The following is a 16993-nucleotide window of genomic DNA, read 5'->3' as shown; positions in this document are numbered from 1 at the left end:
TTCAAGGAGGGTGACAGGAGGAGGAAGGGAAGGGAGGGGGGAGGGAGGGGAGACACACATAAGGCAGCAGGCTGGAAGTGAGGGGAGGGCCAGGAAGAGGGGAAAGAGAAGAAAGAGAAAGCCCGAAATGATCAAAATATTAAATCAAATCCGAAAACCAAAGTCAGGCAAATGGTTACATACGTAATCTGATTTCGCCAGCATACTTACGAAGAATGACGTGGGTGATAACGAATGCAAGTATAAAGACTGTCAGAAAAGACAGAGATAAAATAAACATATAAAAAAATCTGTAGTTTCTTTTCCCCACACAGTTGCCTACCCAGGGACAGTGGTGATCAAACCGTTCTGAAATGAGAGGCAGAAAAAAAAAATACGGAAATCAGTTAATAAAATGCCTTTTTACTTGAGGAACCTCTCCCTGCTACCCAATACTCTGACAGCACAGCCGACCCTTAAACTGTGCTGGGGTGGGGGGTTAGGGGTGCTGACCTCCACACGGTCAAAAACCCCATCTAATTTTGACCTTCCCCCAGAAACTTAACTACTAATAGCCCACGTCAACTGGAATCCTAAGCAATCACCTACATAGTCGATTGATACATATTTGGTACAATGTATGTATTATATGCTGTGTTTGTACCATAAAGTGAGCTGGCGGGAAGAAAATGTTATACAGGAAGTCAGAAGAAGAAGAAAATATATTCACGGTACTGTGCTGTGTTTATGGAGAAAACCCATGTATAAGTGGCCCCACCGAAGTCAAGCCCGTGTTGTTTGAAATCATCCCATACTGCACATTTCCAAATTCCCCACTCAGAGAAATGCTTAACATTCAGAGAGCTGAAGCACAGAATCATTCCTTCAACAGAACTTAGCTGTTTTGAAAACACAAGGAACATACATCCTTCTCAAACAGCAACTTAAAAAAATGGGAGCTCAAGTTCTCATGGCAATTAGAAAAGTGAAGATTTCCCTGTTTCATAAAAGCAGGCTTGTTAGCTTCACAGAACAGTCTTCCCTTAGGATGGGGTTGTTAAGTGCTGGGCTGGGCAGGGCCTGGGCTCGGCTTCTCACTCACATGTGTGCACGTGCACGTGTGTGTGTGTGCCTGGTGCTGAGTGACCCACCACCTCTATCATCATGCGTGTGTATGCACATGTGTGTGTGTACGCGTGTGTGTGTGTGTGTGTGGTACTGAGTGACACCGCTCTCATCAGTGACCGCAGAGGGAGGTCACGGGGGCCTGTGCCAGGACACAGGGATGATCCCCCGTTCTGTCACCCCTAACAACCGTTTCCCAAGGAGCGCCTCCACTCTTTCAATAGTTGTAGAAAAATTGATTTTATTTTATTTTATTTATGTGTTGTGATATTTCTTTTTTTTTTTCAATTTTTATTTAAATTCCAGTTAGTTACCATACAGTGTAATATTGGTTTCAGGAGTAGAACTTGATAATTCAACACTTACATATAACAGCCCATACTCATCACAAATGCCCTCCTTAATGTCCATCATCCACTTAGCCCATCCCTCACCCTTTCCTCTTCATTAACCCTCAATCTGTTCTCTATCATTGAGTCTGTTTTATGGTTTGCCTCTCTCTTTATTTTTCTCCCCTGTGTTCATCTGTTTTGTTTCTTAAATTCCACATATGCGTGGATTCATACGCTATTTGTCTTTCTCTGACTTATTTTCCTTGTATCATGTACTCTAGCTCCATCCACAAATGGCAAGATTTCATTCTTTTTGATGGCTGAGTAATGTTCCATTGTGTGTGTGTGTGTGTGTGTGTGTGTGTGTGTGTGTGTGTAACATCTTTATCCATTCATTAGTCTAGAAACACTGGGTTCTTTCTATAATTTGGTTACTGTTGATAATGCTGCTATAAACCAAAACTATTTTAAATGCGAATCTTTTTGAGGCTTTCCCAGACATTATTTAACCCCATGTTATTATTATTTCCCAGACTCTATTAAAGCATCTTCATCTTACAGGTAATTTAGCTGAGAATTGCGGACATATGAAGATCACAACTGTGTTAAATAATGTCTGGGAAAGCCTTTTTAAAAAGTACACAGTGGGGGCGCCTGGGTAGCTCAGTCGGTTGAGCGTCTGACTTCAGCTCAGGTCATGATCTGTGGTTCATGGGTTCGAGCCCCGCGCCGGGCTCTGTGCTGACAGGTAGCTCAGAGCCTGGAGCCCATTTCACATTCTGTGTCTCCCTCTCTCTCTGACCCTCCCCTGCTCATTCTCTCTCTCTCTCTCTCAGAAATAAATAAAACACTAAAAAAATTTTTTTAAAAAGTGCACAGTGTTTTGTGGTTTGTTAAGAGAAGTCACATACCTTGATACCCTTGGCCTTGAGCTAGTTTAGGAAGAACATGATGCTGCCCTAATTTACAGGTGAGCAAACAGAGTTCTAGAGAGAGGCGGGACTGCTCGCGGGGGGCCATCAGCTCAGAAGCTGGAGGGCCAGAACCTGAGGGCCCCACCAAGGGCCCAAATGCTGGGATTGGGCACTTTCGCAGTGCTACCCCTGGTTCCCTCTGTACAGACCCACGTCTTCTCGCCTCGGGGACTTCACACAAAGTCTGTAACGTGATTGTGACTCTCTTTCCCCTTGCGAGTAATGGCCAAGTGCTTCTCTTTTCTCTACCCCTCAGCTGGTCTTCCATCCAAAGGACTATCCAGAGCGTCCCCCTCACACACTCACCCTGATTGGGCCACCCGCTGCCGGCGGGGCCAAGAACACCGCGGGCATGGCTTGGCTTTTTACGCAAGAACTTTCCCAAGCTTAACTTCTATGCAATTTTCATATTTTAAATCCCTATATGTGATTGATGGGTTGATTGATTGATTTTTAATATTGATTTATTTTTTGACGGGGGTCAGAGAGAGGGAGACACAGAATTTGAAGCAGACTCCAGGCTCTGAGCTGTCAGCACAGAGCCCAACGTGGGGCTCAAACCTACAAACCTCGAGATCATGACCCGAGCCCACATTGGACGCTTAACATTTTAAAATCACACAGGGAGGCCTATATAAGGTGTGATTATGTAAGTCAACCAACTGAAGTCAGGCAAGGCAGCGTTCCATTCCCTTCTGGTCACCTGTCACAAATCACTCATCTATTTTATGTTTCCTGCAAGCTTGCTTCTTGAGAAGGGCACAAGGACACCTGGGGACAGTGCTGGCAGAGGAGCTCTAAGAGTCATCTTCGTCTGCAAGTGGCGCTAACAAGAAATAGCCAGTCTGAGCAGGAAACCCGAAGAGAAATTTCAGGCCTCACTGGTCTGGTGACAGCCCGATGGCCTGTCACCAGAGGCTGGCACTTGAGGGAAGTAACTCCTATTGCTGGACCACATCATGTGATAACACGTGCCACCAAACCGCACAGCTGAAAAAGTGAACTCTTGTGTAAAAACAACCTCAGTTCTCCCAAGTCACGGGTCTACACAGCCTATCCTGGAGATGTCTACACAAAGAGCAAAAAGAGAGAAAAAACATCTGAACAAGTGAGATTTTCCCAAGACTTAGAGTCTGCCATTTTGAGATGCCTCTTCTTTATACATGAGCACAGAAAATGGGAATGAGAACTAGAGGCCGGGGGAGCACATGTCAGGTCGGAATCTCTGACCCCAGCTGTGAAAGCTGATCTCCAAATCCCACGTATGTGGTGGATTGAGCCTCTTTGCTCAAGTGAAAGTTGCCCATCAGCACAGAAGACACTAAGGCGTGGGAGGCGCCATTAACATTGTGGACACCTCTGTCGAAGTACAAGGGTCTTTGCCGCCCACTCTAGACCACGGCTGCGGGGGCAGGTGGCTGTTTTGTTTTTAGCTTAGAAAGTTTACTAGGGGCTGAGGGAGGCAGAGCAACTGGAGAAGTGAAGGCTGTAGATGGTGTGCATGAGACCCTTGCTCATGGGGTCTGGGAGGCTTCCTGCAAAACCAGGCATGTTCAGGAACGGTGTGAATGCCTGCTTGCCTGGCACTCTTGAGCTGGAAGCAGTTTCCACTTGGAAACTTGTCTTACTGAAAACTTTCTAGGCTGACAAAACTCCCACTAAAATGTAGGCTCCCCACAAAATTCTTTTATTGAATGTTTTCCATGTCCTTCTTGGTGTTCGTTGAATACATGATGGTAAATAAGCCTCCAAGACTCCGTGGGCATCTCTGTCTAATGGCCGCCTCGCACTATGTCTCTCTTCCCCCTCTCTGCCATGCCCTCCTCCCATCCCCTTCCTGTTTCCCTCTCTGCCTGACTTCTGGAGGTGGGCTGCACCCTGGGCTCAGCTTGGGCCTCTCCTCCCTTCCGCGGATTCTCTACCACTGGGAAGTGTCTCTTTATCCCAACGTTCAAATGCCAACCACACACTAGTGACGCCAAAATGGCCGAGCGCTGCCTTTGACGGGTCCTGTCAGCTCTACTCCCACGTTTCTCCAAAATCATTTATTTCTTGTTTGTGTTTGCCGACGCTACTCTAAGCCTTTGATGAATATTTGTCAAATGACTGAATAAGCCCTCATACCACCGAAAGGACATCCACGCCAGCAAGCGTGTTGGCCAGTGCCACACAGTTAACGAGCAGCAAGGCTGAGACAAAGCCCCGCTCCGTCTGCCTCCAGGATCCTGGCCGCGAAACGCACGCTGCCTTTGAGTGTTTTCCCAGCGCCCAGCACCGTGTCAAGTGCTAGGAAGGAAAACAACAACAATAGCTCCCCAAGGCTTCAAGGCATCCTTATCTTACTTGATGGGATGCCTTATTTTCAGACTCCAGATATTCCTCAGACTCCAGGAATGAACTCGTAACAGAGAAACCAAGTGAGCGTCTAACTCAATCTGTTCTCTCACAAGTGTTGGCAAATGCACAACATTCTCCCTTTATGGGTCAAGGATAAAAAAACGGACAAGGGCACTCACCCCATCCTCTGTGGCTCTGAGCACCCCTCACCCTGGCTCAGAGCGGAAGGAGCTCGGAGTCAGATGGGGGCGCTGGGGCTGTACTGAATGGGGAGGCTTCTGTTACTCAGTTTCCAGGGGAGAAGAGCAGACAAGAGCTGGGGACAGGCTGAGCTGGGACAAGAGGAAGTGGCCACAGCTGCGCACGACGTGCTCCCGGGGACAGGGATGAAGCAGTAATTGGCCGGGAGGGAGAACATCTGGAGGAGGGGGGGGCAGCAGCTGGAAAGCTACTTGCAAGAATCCGCAACATCTGAGACATTTTGAACAACTATCGTTAGAGGTCAGTTCCTATATTTTCCGCGTGGAGAAAGCAAATGGGGTGTCCTATGAACTGGGGGTGGGGGGTGTTGTGGGAAACTCTTTAAAAAAACACTTTGGACTTGCTGCCACATCCCTTGATTCTGAAGTTCAGACCTGGGCAGAAAGGAGTGGCCTCTATGCTGCTACATTTCTGGAGAGTTCCCTTAAAAAGCACCAGGAGCTCTTCCCTGGGCTANGTAAATTTCTCTACAATAACTGGAGATCGGAGTAGCCAGCGAGGGCGCCCTGCCCACGACCTGCTAGCACTACGCGGCCCTGTGATGATCTGTGCATCTGTCCCCTCCTTCCCCAGGTGAATCTTGCAGTGAGAGGTCATTTCTAGCCACCCAAATAGCCTGGCAGACAGTCAACAAACATGCACCAAGCCAACGAAGAGACACCTTGAATCGCTTTTGGTAGGTTTCTGGCAGCCAGGTGCAGACATTGAAAATGCCAGTCAAGGAGAAGATCGCAGGCGAGCCAACCAAAGGAAATGGCAGGGGTCTGTGAGATTTCAATGTGTTCAGAGAAGGCTGAGGGTTGGAAGCCGTTGACCAGAGGTTAAAGCACCCATTGGATACTTCTTAGTGTCAACAGCTCGTGGAGAGAAGTGGCCTCTGGCCTCTCCCACTAATAATGGGAGGTAGAGGTGGTTTTATTAAAAGCTCCATAGGACACCACTGGGGGACCCACATGCTATGGGTGGGATGCAAGCCAGCTTCACAGAGTCACCTGCTCTGAGATCTAAATAGGGAACGAGGGTTCCGTTAAGATGACCAGTGGGGGCATACTTTAGAAAAGGGAATTATGGTCTTATTTTGTTAAGCCCAAACTCAAAATACTAATGGCAATATTACGATTGTGATTATTAATTTAAATTTTTTAAAAATGTTTCTTTATTTATTTCTGAGAGAGAGAGACAGCATGAGCAGGGGAGGGTCAGAGAGAGAGGGAGACACAGAATCTGAAAGAGGCTCCAGACTCTGAGCTAGCTATCAGCACAGAGCCCGATGTGGGGCTTGAGCCCATGAACCGTGAGATCATGGCCTGAGCCGAAGTCGGACGCTTACCGACTGAACCACCCAGGCACCCCTGTGATTATTAATTTTAGACAGACAAAGAGAGAGAGAGAGAGAGCAGGTGAGAGGGGGAGAGGAAGAGAGAGAGAATCTTTAGTGGGCTCCACACTCAGCAAGGAGCCCAATGAGGGGCTCAATCCCATGACCCTGGAATCATGACTTGAGCCGAAATTAAGAGTCAGATGCTCAACTGACTGAGCCACCCCAGCACCCATTGGTAATATTATTAATGATGATTAAAGATACCATTGGCCGACTGCCTGTTACATGATCATGTATTTTATTATTTCATCTGTCATCTGTCCTGGACAACAGCCCCAGAGTAGCCCCAGGTGCTATGCCCACACCTTACAGATGAGGGAATCACCACAAAAAGTGAGGAACTACCCATCAGGAGATACAGATTCTGACCAGAGACTGTGCCTCTCCCCTGACCAAAGGAAGATTCTGGGAGAGAACTGCAATGTGAAAAAGACCCTAAAAACAAGGAAAACAGGAGAAGCATTAAAACTGCACAAGGGCAGAAAAGTCCTCTTTAATATTACAGGAAAAATATTAGCCAAAGCTGTGTTTGAAGGCTGCCAGAGAAAGGAATACAACGCTTGAAACATTAAGAACTTAAAATCTCCTAGAAGTCAGGCTCTAATGCAGGCCCTCAAGAGCGGGATCCAGAGACAGATAAAGATCATACCCTCAGGCCAGGCGGCAGTGGACCAGAGACGTCTGCATTTTCCAGACAGTGGTCCTGGGGTCTAGGTGGACCACATCTCCGCCTGGTCAGGAGAAGGGAACTAAGAATCCCAACTCCCTTCCTTGTCCAGCAGTGTCTTGAGAATCATGTGAAATGATAGATGTAACTATGCAGTTGAAATGAAAAACTTCTCATTGGAATGTTACTTACATCTAAATTAAGTTAAATGTTGTTGAAGGAAGGAAACGGAAAATTATTTTTTCTTTAAACCGCGTGCTTTTTTTTTTTATACTTCTCCAGTTAGACAGATCAGGCCCTATGACATATCTTTTGTTTCTTTTTTAGAATGCTGAATGCTGGGGTATAGTGGTGCATATGGTCATCTGGCCTTTATGGTTCCCATGTGATTCCTAGACACTAAATAATTCATGCTGTTCTAAATTTCTGGTAAGATCCAAGTTAAGATAGCGTTGCTGCTGTGCCCAAGGACTGTTAGCTTTCTGGAAAGCTGACTCCACATCCTCCTCCTTCTCTCACTTGTATCCACCCTTTGGTGAGCCCTTGCCAGGCACTGTGCTAAGCACTTGAATTGTGTCATTTAATTCTGACCACCTGGTAAAGTTGATGCTCTTATGCCCATTTTTCAGATGAGAAGGTGCAGATGGAGAAGCTGGCCTTGGAATCCAGGTGTTCATCTGAACCCTTCACCACCACCTGTTACTGCCTCCTGCCCTGCCGGCTGGGCCGGGGGTGCCTGAGGACCTCCAGGAGGGAGCAGCACAGGTGGGCCCCCCCCACCCCCGCCAGATCACAGGAATGGGAACAGGAACGGAACGCCGCCATCCAGAACTGGCACTCATGTCGGTGGGTCCCGTGGGTCTCTCCTGGCTCAGGGCCTGTCCCGGGCAGCACGCACAGACCACCCAGCTCATGTCTGGGGAGACCACCCTCAATCAGAAGAAAGTACCCCAACGTCTGCAAGGATGACCTCATTCGCAGCACAGTGCAAGTCAGGAGAAGCGGAGATTCCTTGAGAGACATACAGATTTGACAACTGTATTGACTCTGTGGGGCTCGGGGGTCACCTGGGGCAAAGGGATGTATCAGGGAAGGCTTCCTATCCCCTCCCAACACTTCCTACCTCCTTCTCTGAAAATGAATTCTGCTTGTGATACCATATTAACTATTTCTGTGGCCTTAAAGTATTACTACATCACTTCTGCATGGGAACTCAGTTCCCTCCCACATAAACAGTTGAATTCGATAAGCCCCGAGACCCCTTTGAGCTGTAAAATAAAATGCAACACGACTCTGTGTTTTACTAATATCCCTGCATGGATTTTTCCCAGTCTTGAGCTCTTGCCAATGCCCTATAAATTAAGATTCTACAACTTTTAGCTCCAGTTGTTCAAAACCGAAAACTTTTCATGTAAAACCAACTAGTGAATGTAGAGTTGCTGTAGCCTTTGCACTGCAGGTTAACATAACCTGGGGCAGTGATGGGGAACCGAAAGTGTCCCCTGCCAAGGTCGCATCTGATCCACCCCCCCACCCCCCCCACCCCGCAGCTCCGGCTTCACCAATACCCGCCGTGGCGCTGAGACTCTTTGGGCATCAAGGGAGGGGTTTGACAACGGACAACTAAGGTCCCTTCAGCTGCTCAAATGGCAGACTGTACACATTTCTATTTCCTCAAATTGTCTCAGTTTAACTTCTGTGTTTAATGTTGGTTTCCAGTGCTGGGGGAGTTTTCTGCTTCTAGGAAGGGAGGGCACGCAGCGGAGAAGCCAATCTTTGGGAGCGGCTGTGCCCTGAGGAGGCCTGCTGGTTAGAGACACAGAGAACAACGAAACTTGGGAAGGGGAAAAAAGGTCTTCCCAGAGAAGCAAACAGAAATAGTTGCTAAATAAAGTGGGGGAGAAGGCGGAAAGAGACTTAGTTTGTAAGATAGTTTTTGAAAGGAGACATAAAAAAATTAATAGAAATATGATGACTTTAAAAAGTGAAATCAGCCCAGAGGCACCTGGGTGGCTCAGTTGGTTGAGTGTCTGACTCTTGATCTCTGCTCAGGGCATGATCTCATGGTTGTGAGATCAAGTCCCATGTCAGGGCTCTGTGCTGGGCATGGAGCCTGCTTAAGATTCTCTCTCTCTCCCTCTCTCTCTCTTTCTCTAAAAAGTGAATCAGCCCATTATGAGAAAGAGGGAAAGAAATCCTACAATTTCCTAAGTTTTGGATCCTGAAGGGGCATCCTAGGAAATGTCAGTTCCAATGCAGGAGAATCGCATTTCCTTCCCCGCTCCGGCTGTCTGAGCATCTCTGCCCTTGGAAGACTCTGGAATGACAGCCCCGTATTGAGCTCTTTCGGCTTCCTGCAAAGGGCTCTGGATCATTTTGACAAAATCAATAATGTAAGTTCAAATTTGTATGTCTTTCGGAAAACAGTCTTGAGACATTGGTGGTCCCTGCTACTGTGAAAGCTCTGACACGAACTGCAGGAGAAGCCAGTGCCGGAATGCTCAGGGGACCTCCCTTCCTGGCACACCACGCCCTGCGCCCAGCCAGGCCCCTCTCGGCCCCAGCCTCACTGTCTTGTGGGTCTTTAGGGCCAGAAACTCTGTCTGGGGGTACCCCTGAATTCCCCACAGAATAAAACAAATTGTCTTCTGAATCTGAAAAGCAAGCCCACACTATCAACCGACACCCCCCCATAAACTTCTTCATTCTTCTCTAGAAACCCTAGGCCTTGAAATCAGTATCAACATCAGCTCATATCAGAATGGCTTTCCGCTTTCCGGTTTTTGGTCCTTGTTCACATTCACACTGGGAGATAGGCAGCAGGTAGGAATGGGTGGGGACAGTGAAGGTCGGAGCCAGGGGCCCCTGGCTATTCTGTGCTGGGTCTGGGTCAAGAGCCACTTCTGAGATCTAACCAGTGTTTTCGCCACGTCTTCCACACTCTAGAGTCACATGTTTGTTCATGCTCCGTTATAATCGTTTTTGAAGCCTTAGTCAATTTATCCCAGAAATGAAGGTTTGGGAACAGAGTTAGCTCATGAGTACATTATACACGTAAAGCTAACAATTAATTCTAAGGCTCTTCAAAACCTTATAATTTGACTCCATATATATACAGTTGGAAACTGGTGTTCCCGATGGACACGCTTTTCCAAAGTAAGCACGCTTCTGTGATCTTGTAGCAAAGACTGCCTCATATAAGGCACAGAGCTGTGTCAATTTGGGCAGGATACAATGACTCAGTTGCTTTGACGATGGTTCCCTTAAACAGCAAACTGTGATGTGTCCAAAGTAGTAATTTAAAAAAATCTTTTTATCCAGAATAACTTCTTTGCAAAACTTTGGAGACATTTCATTGTTCTGAAGTAGAAACTGTAGACCCAACTTCATTACCAGGAGGGTTACAACAAAGAGCAGCGCAAGGCAACGATAGCAAATACGGGCTGTGCTCTACACATTTTAAGGTGCTTTCACATCTCATCTGCTAACACAACTGTATTCACACTGTGTCTGGCAGCTACTGCTAATGCCCGTGTGCTACAAGGTGACGTGGACAGATGAGAGAGAGACGGGAGAGCAGGAGGGGCCGATGCTCCTCCTCCGATCCTTCTTCAGTCTAGGCGGCTGGTATTCATACTCACGATACTCATAACTGTCCTCAGTTTCCCATTTCTAAAAGGTGGGCCCTGGCCAGAAGACCCTCAGGCGCCCTCTCTGCCCAGCAACTCTCAGAGGCAGGGGCTCAGGTGGCTCAATCCAGTTATCTTGGGACAACAGAATAGAAGCAAAGCCAGACTCAGGTGGGCAGGAGGGCTGTCTGATGCTCCGAGGTCCTCTCTAAGGGTTTCCAAAATTCCCACAGCGTGCTGTCCCTCTGCACAGATGTTCAGCCCCTCAAGTATCTGCTTCCCCAGCTGCTTGGGTGATTGGCTTTTCAGGACATGTGCCTGACATTCCACAATCCCTTTGTCCTTCCGGTTCACAGTTTGATGATCAGTTGCAGACATCCAGGTTTGGGAGGGTACAGTTGGGAGAAGGTAACACAAGTCATTCCCATTGAGCACGAGGGTCACTCATTCCACCCTTGACCCTTTGGCCTTTACTCTTCTCACTGATAAATTCTCCTTGACTGAGCACTTGATAAGTTTCCAACTGCCTGCTAGTAGCACCTTACCTCCAGTGGGTCCAAAGCTATATTCATTATGCTCCCCTGTACTTCCTTCTCACTACCTGCGTCATCTTCACAAATGGCACCCCAAGCATCTAGTTGCCCAAGGTAGAGAATGAGCTCATTTCTGTCCTTTGCACTCATCTCTCATATCCAGGTGGTCAATAGGATTGATAACTGTATTCCTGCTATCTTTTCTTTTCTTCTTCTTCTTTTTAAGTTTATTTATTTTATTTCAGAGAGACAGCGAGTGAGTGCAAGCAGGGGAGGAGCAGAGAGAGAGGGAGACAACAGGCTCCAGGCTCTGAGGTGACAGCAGACAGCCTGATGCGGGGCTTGAACCCACGAACTGTGAGATCGTGACTTGAACTGAAGTCAGAAGTCAGACGCTTCACTGACTGAACCACCCAGGTGCCCCTCCTGCTGTCTTTTTTAAGCTTCTGCTCCCTGTTTCTGAAGGCCATTGCAGTGCACATGCCCTTATCAGCTCTTGTAACCGCTGCAAAATCTTCCTGGGGCGCCCCATCCATGCATCCCCCTCTAGACTGTTGCTAGAAAGACGGCCAAAGCAAGTAAGATCACATGAGCCCTTTGCTTATATTCCCTGTGCAGTTCCTGCTGCTGGGGCCTCCCTTTGTTGGGTGTGGCCTCGATGTGACACAGAACTGCTGTGTTCCCAAACTGAGCTCCTTGAGTGATGGTGCTGGGGGCCCCCTCCACCAATCACTCACCTTCTCTTGCCTTTCAACTAGATTAGATAGACCTCTATCTGTCTTATATATTGAGTTTCCTCATTATATTCCATCTTCTAAAATGGTCCACTGCTTACAACCCCACACACACACACATACACACACACACACAGATTTACAATCAGCTAATAAATGTTCACTGCAATTATTTCAAGTGGTCCCAAGTTAAGTTCCCAGTATGTGTGCCATTGTGCTGTTATAAGAGGACAGCTTGGCGATACCCTGTTGAAGGCACATGGGATTCTTGGGTGAGAGGACCTGGCATTCTAATCTTAAAGGCCTGTTTAGCAATGTCCCCTGGGCAAGTTTGTGGGTCCCAGGGGTTGGGTATGCTGCAAAAGGTTCTTTCCAACTCAAATCCTAAAAAAATCATATGGCTAAATAAAAATTTCAAGAATTGAAGTCAATTGTGTCCGCTCTACACAAAGTTAGGAGGTGCTGGCAGCCTTCAGCAGTAGAAATTGTAAATAATTTATAAGAACTGGTCCTCTGATGGACCTAGGTTAGGCCCAGAATGTACTGGTGGCCCTAAGGGACTCAGAGACTACAGAGTACTACATAAACACCCCCTCCCTCCAATTGGATCAGCACAGACTTCTTAGCCGCTAAATACAGTGCATTGTCTTGTCGGTCGCAATCACTCAGAACAAGCAGGCCAGCACTCCATTGAGTCACTCTGGTCTAGCCAGTGGATCATCAATTACTTTTTTAAACTAAGCACTCAAAAGAACAGGCCCGAGGTTCTATCTAATGGTCAGGATTGGCTACATAACTCGTGGGGTCCACTGCAAAATCAAAGTATAGGGCATCTTATAAAAAAAAAATGTGTGAGAATTTTAAGACAGCGACAGCAGAGAATAAAATTGACCTTGGGTCCTGCACACCCATGAAGCCAGACTTGTTAACTGCCATAGGTTTATGGTCTGGGAAAGTGATTTTCTAATCGAGGCAGATTAATGGCTAGAAATTCTGGCGGATTGTCTGAGAGGATTTACAAAGGGCGTCTAAGAGCCAAGTGCAGTGAGGACGTGGTGACTAATTGCTAGACTCAAAGGAAGCTAACATTCCACTCTGTGTAGAGAGCCTCTGGGCAAGTAGGAAAACCCTGCTGGCTGACACTTGCAGGAACTCCCAAGTTCAGATCCAGTGGCTGGGCCGCCGGGGGAGGGCTCCTGCTGCTGCTGACGGAGAGGTGATGGGAGTGAGGCACCTGGGTGGCTCAGTAGGTCAAACATCCGACTCTTGGTTTTGGCTCAGGTCATGACCTCACAGTCCCTCAGATCGAGCCCCGTGTCGAGCTCTGTGCTGACAGCGTACAGCCTGCTTGGGATTCTCTCTCTGTGCCCTCCCTGCTTGCCTGTACTCTCTCTCAAAAATAAATAAGCACTTAAAAAGAAAAAGCTAAAATCCTTAAAAAAAAAAAAAAGGAATGAGGTTAACCAGGGAAGAAGGATGAGAGGGACACAGCAAAGTCTAAAATTCCACCGTCTCATCCACTGTTTCCCACAAATATCAGAAATGGCTTTTTGACCTCTGCGGCACTGGTTCTCAAGCTTTTTTATTCCCAAATGCTTTGAAAATCTGAAGAAAACTGTGATACCCCCGCCCCCTGCATCACACACAGCAGTTTACACGCAGCTTCCTGAAGCCTGTTCTCAGACCTGGGGGCGCTAAGAATGGCCGACCTGTGGTTTACTTTGCTGAAAATGAAGGAACCAATATCAAACAGCTAGTTTTCAGGCTGAGTTGTTCTAAGAAGGCGGTGCCTGCCTGCTGACTGGCTAGTAAATGTGCCATCTGACATGCCCGAAACCCCAACTGGCTGGAGGCTGGCTCTCCGCTCACCCTGCACAATTGCACCACTGCTGAGCTTTCACGTTGAATGGGAGCTGCTTTACCTACCGGCAAGGGCCCATGTTTTATTCAGGGTTTTCCAGACTAAGGGCTGTGATTAGATAGCGGGTCATGAAATTAGTTGGTTGTGACGAGCATTCAAATTTTTTAAAAAAGGAGAATAGAAAATGTCAAGGCATCTCATGAAACCGTATCTGGGCATTTGTATACGTGGGCACCGGCGTATATGCATTTCTTACTGTAAGTTGCAGGGACGAGAATGTTGGAAAGCAATGACTGCTTTTATTCAAATCTGTGGCCGGCACAGGACAGGCTCTCAAGCACTCGCCCGGTGAATAAATCCATGTACACGTCGTATCTGTAAGAGGTCTAAATACAGGCCCAGACATGTCACTGCCAGCCTCCCAGAGCTCTGTCAGGGTATCGATTCCTGATCAGGAATTTATTTATTTATTTATTTATTTAACCATTTCTCTTGGAATCTGAAAATTTTCATTCATACTGCTGGAACTTTGAGGGTTTGAGGGTGGGGCGGTGAGTTTTATTTAGTTTTGACTGGGGAAAGGAAACTGTTTTGTTCCAGTTGAGAGCACTAACCTAGTCACAGAACCAAAAAAGCAACATACTTTTTTTTTTTTTTTTAAGAGAGAAAGGTAGAGTGGAGAGAGAAAGGTAGATACAGCCAGAGGAATATTCATTTGTCTTTTTTTTTTTCCCTTTCCGTCCCTCCCTCCCTCCCTCCCTCCCTCCACCAGCAAATATTAACGGAGCATCTGCACTCCAGGCAGGGTGCTGGTTGCTGGGGATGCGGGACGAAGGAGACAGCACAGCTCTCATTCCGAATAAGCCTCAGTGTATCCCGACAGCCTGGGCGTGTGAAGGCAGAGCTCAGGCAGCTGGGGGAGGGGCGGTGTCCCTGAGAAACTGCCCTGGGGGGCCTCCCTGAAAGGTAGGCAGGAGTAAACAGAGGGGACTGTGGCTTGTTCCAGGAATGGACAACAGGACAGGGGGGCCGAGCCCGGAGCTGGAGAGGTGGGCAGGGCACACGTCTTACAGACCAGGTTAAGGATTTTGGCCTCCTTGCTATTAATCACGAGCAGGAAAGCACTAATTTATATGTGTGATACACACACACATATATATATTTAATGTTTGTTTACTTTTAAGAGAAAGAGACAGAGTGTGAGCAGGGGAAGGGCAGAGAGAGAGAGAGGGAGACGTAGAATCTGAAGCAGGCTCCAGGCTCTGAGCTGTCAGCACAGAGCCCGATGCGGGGCTTGAACCCATGACTCATGATCTGAGTTGAAGTCGCATGCTTAACCAACTGAGCCACCCAGGTGCCCCAAGGAAAGCACTTTAAGGAGAGGGGTGATGGCATCACGTTCTGTCTGGAGTCACAGAGGGTGGGTCGGATGGGGAGAAGAGATGGATGGTGGAGACCGCCAGGAGACCCCTGCCCAGTCAAGGTGAGAGGGGTGGGGGGCCTGTTGCTGGCCATGGCAGTGCAAAGGCTGGGAAGTAGTGGAGCTAGACCTGCCTAGTGAGAAAGTGCACAGACTCGCATGACGGGTCAACTAAGGATGGAGATAGAAGGAGTCAAACCTGACTCTTAGGTGTTTGCCAATCTAAGTGTGATCAGCAAACAGTCTGGCTCTGAGCGAGGTGGGGGTCAAGGGCAATGCTGATGGGGGGTGTCTCTGGGATCCCCAAGTGGAGATGTCAGAAAGCAGGGGTATCTTTAAGTCTGCAGCTCTGGGCAGAGGTCTGAGCTGCAGCCATAAACTGGGGGGAAAGACAGACTTCAGGAAGACAAAGGGAGCTGACTCTGAGATGGAAACGCATTCTCCAGAGACAAATCCAGGAAGCACACACACATCAAGAGGGACAGCAAGGCAAAACGATACACGTGGGGGGAGAGTGAGACCCAGAGAAACAGACTTTCGTGAGGTAATTGCTTGCAGCTCTGCGGGTGTCAAAAAAGAGTATTTTTAAAGTGGAGGTGGAGTTTGACAATTACAGGCAGAAATGAGGCGAGCACTTCTTGGCCAGATAAATATAAAACCCATGGCCAGGGACTGCTCTCATCTGGCGTAGGTCCAATCGTAGGTGCTCTGTGCAGTGCGCACGGAATTCCATGGCCCCAGCCCACGACAGGCTGAAAATGCCTCCGAGGCCCCAGAAATTCTGTCCTTGAGGCATTCCTGTTGGCGGGGGATGCGCTTTTCCAAACTATCTTATCAGACACACAATCTTTCTTTTTTGAAAACAATTAAAAATTTTATTTCATGATTATTTGACAGAGTGTGAGCGGGGGAGAGGCAGAGAGAGAGGGAGCCACAGAATCTGAAGCAGGCTCCAGGCTCCGAGCTGTCAGCACAGAGCCCGACGTGGGGCTCAAGCCCATGAACCAGTGAGATCATGACCTGAGCCAAAGTTGGAGGCTTAACCAACTGAGGCCCCCAGGCGCCCCTGGCTTTGCATACTCAGTGTGACATTTTCTCACGAAGGGATGGTTCGGTCCCTGACACAACAATAGAAACCGGACCTCACTCCTGCCAAGTTCAGGGTCTGAGACCAAGGCTGCTCNGTGCAGGCCAACCTCACCCGCCGTTTCTCATTTGGGGTGTGAGCCCTCCCAGCATCCCAGCCTCACCTGGTGACTGAGGAGGACATGACATGTGTGACCTCACTGACACCTGGTGGGACAGGCCGGTTATTTGATTGTTCCCTCTCTAGACTCAGACTGTCTCAGATCCGGAGAGGCTGGGGTCTCTCCCTGCACAGGGCTGATGCTACCAAAGGACCCACTGGGGAATGTAAAGTCCCCCAGGGATGAGAAACATGGGGACTCGCCCTACAACGTCACCGGCAAACGTTCTTTTTATTTTTTTAATGTTTATTTATTTTTGAGAGACACAGAGAGACAGAGCCTGAGCCCAGGAGGTGCAGAGAGAGGGAGACACAAGGTCTGAAGTGGGCTCTGCACTGTCGGCACAGAGCCTGATGTGGGGCTTGAACCCACGTGAGATCATGACCTGAGCCGAAGTTGGACGCTTAACCGGCTGAACCACCCGGGAGCCCCACGGGCAAAAGTTCCAAAAGGGCGTGTTGGGATGCAATTTCCCAGTTTTCTCTCCAAGGAACTGTTGGTGACTTTTAGCCA

The 16993-nt window shown here is 48.1% G+C and overlaps 1 protein-coding gene across 1 annotated transcript in view; it reads right to left on the bottom strand.

Moving 5' to 3' along the window:
- The window catches only part of ZDHHC14 (zDHHC palmitoyltransferase 14), a 120127-nt gene that overhangs the window by 38788 nt on the left and 64346 nt on the right, over positions 1-16993 (bottom strand). The window contains exon 4 of the mRNA XM_077755071.1: positions 211-348. Within this exon, the coding sequence (XP_077611197.1) occupies positions 211-348 (138 nt within the window). The remainder of the gene's footprint in view (positions 1-210; positions 349-16993) is intronic.

This window comes from Crocuta crocuta, unplaced genomic scaffold (assembly GCF_008692635.1).
Source record: "Crocuta crocuta isolate KB4526 unplaced genomic scaffold, BGI_CrCroc_1.0 scaffold11, whole genome shotgun sequence".
NCBI classification, from domain to species: domain Eukaryota; kingdom Metazoa; phylum Chordata; class Mammalia; order Carnivora; family Hyaenidae; genus Crocuta; species Crocuta crocuta.
Note: the sequence above shows the minus strand (reverse complement) of the source record. Positions and strands in the feature narration are given on the sequence as shown.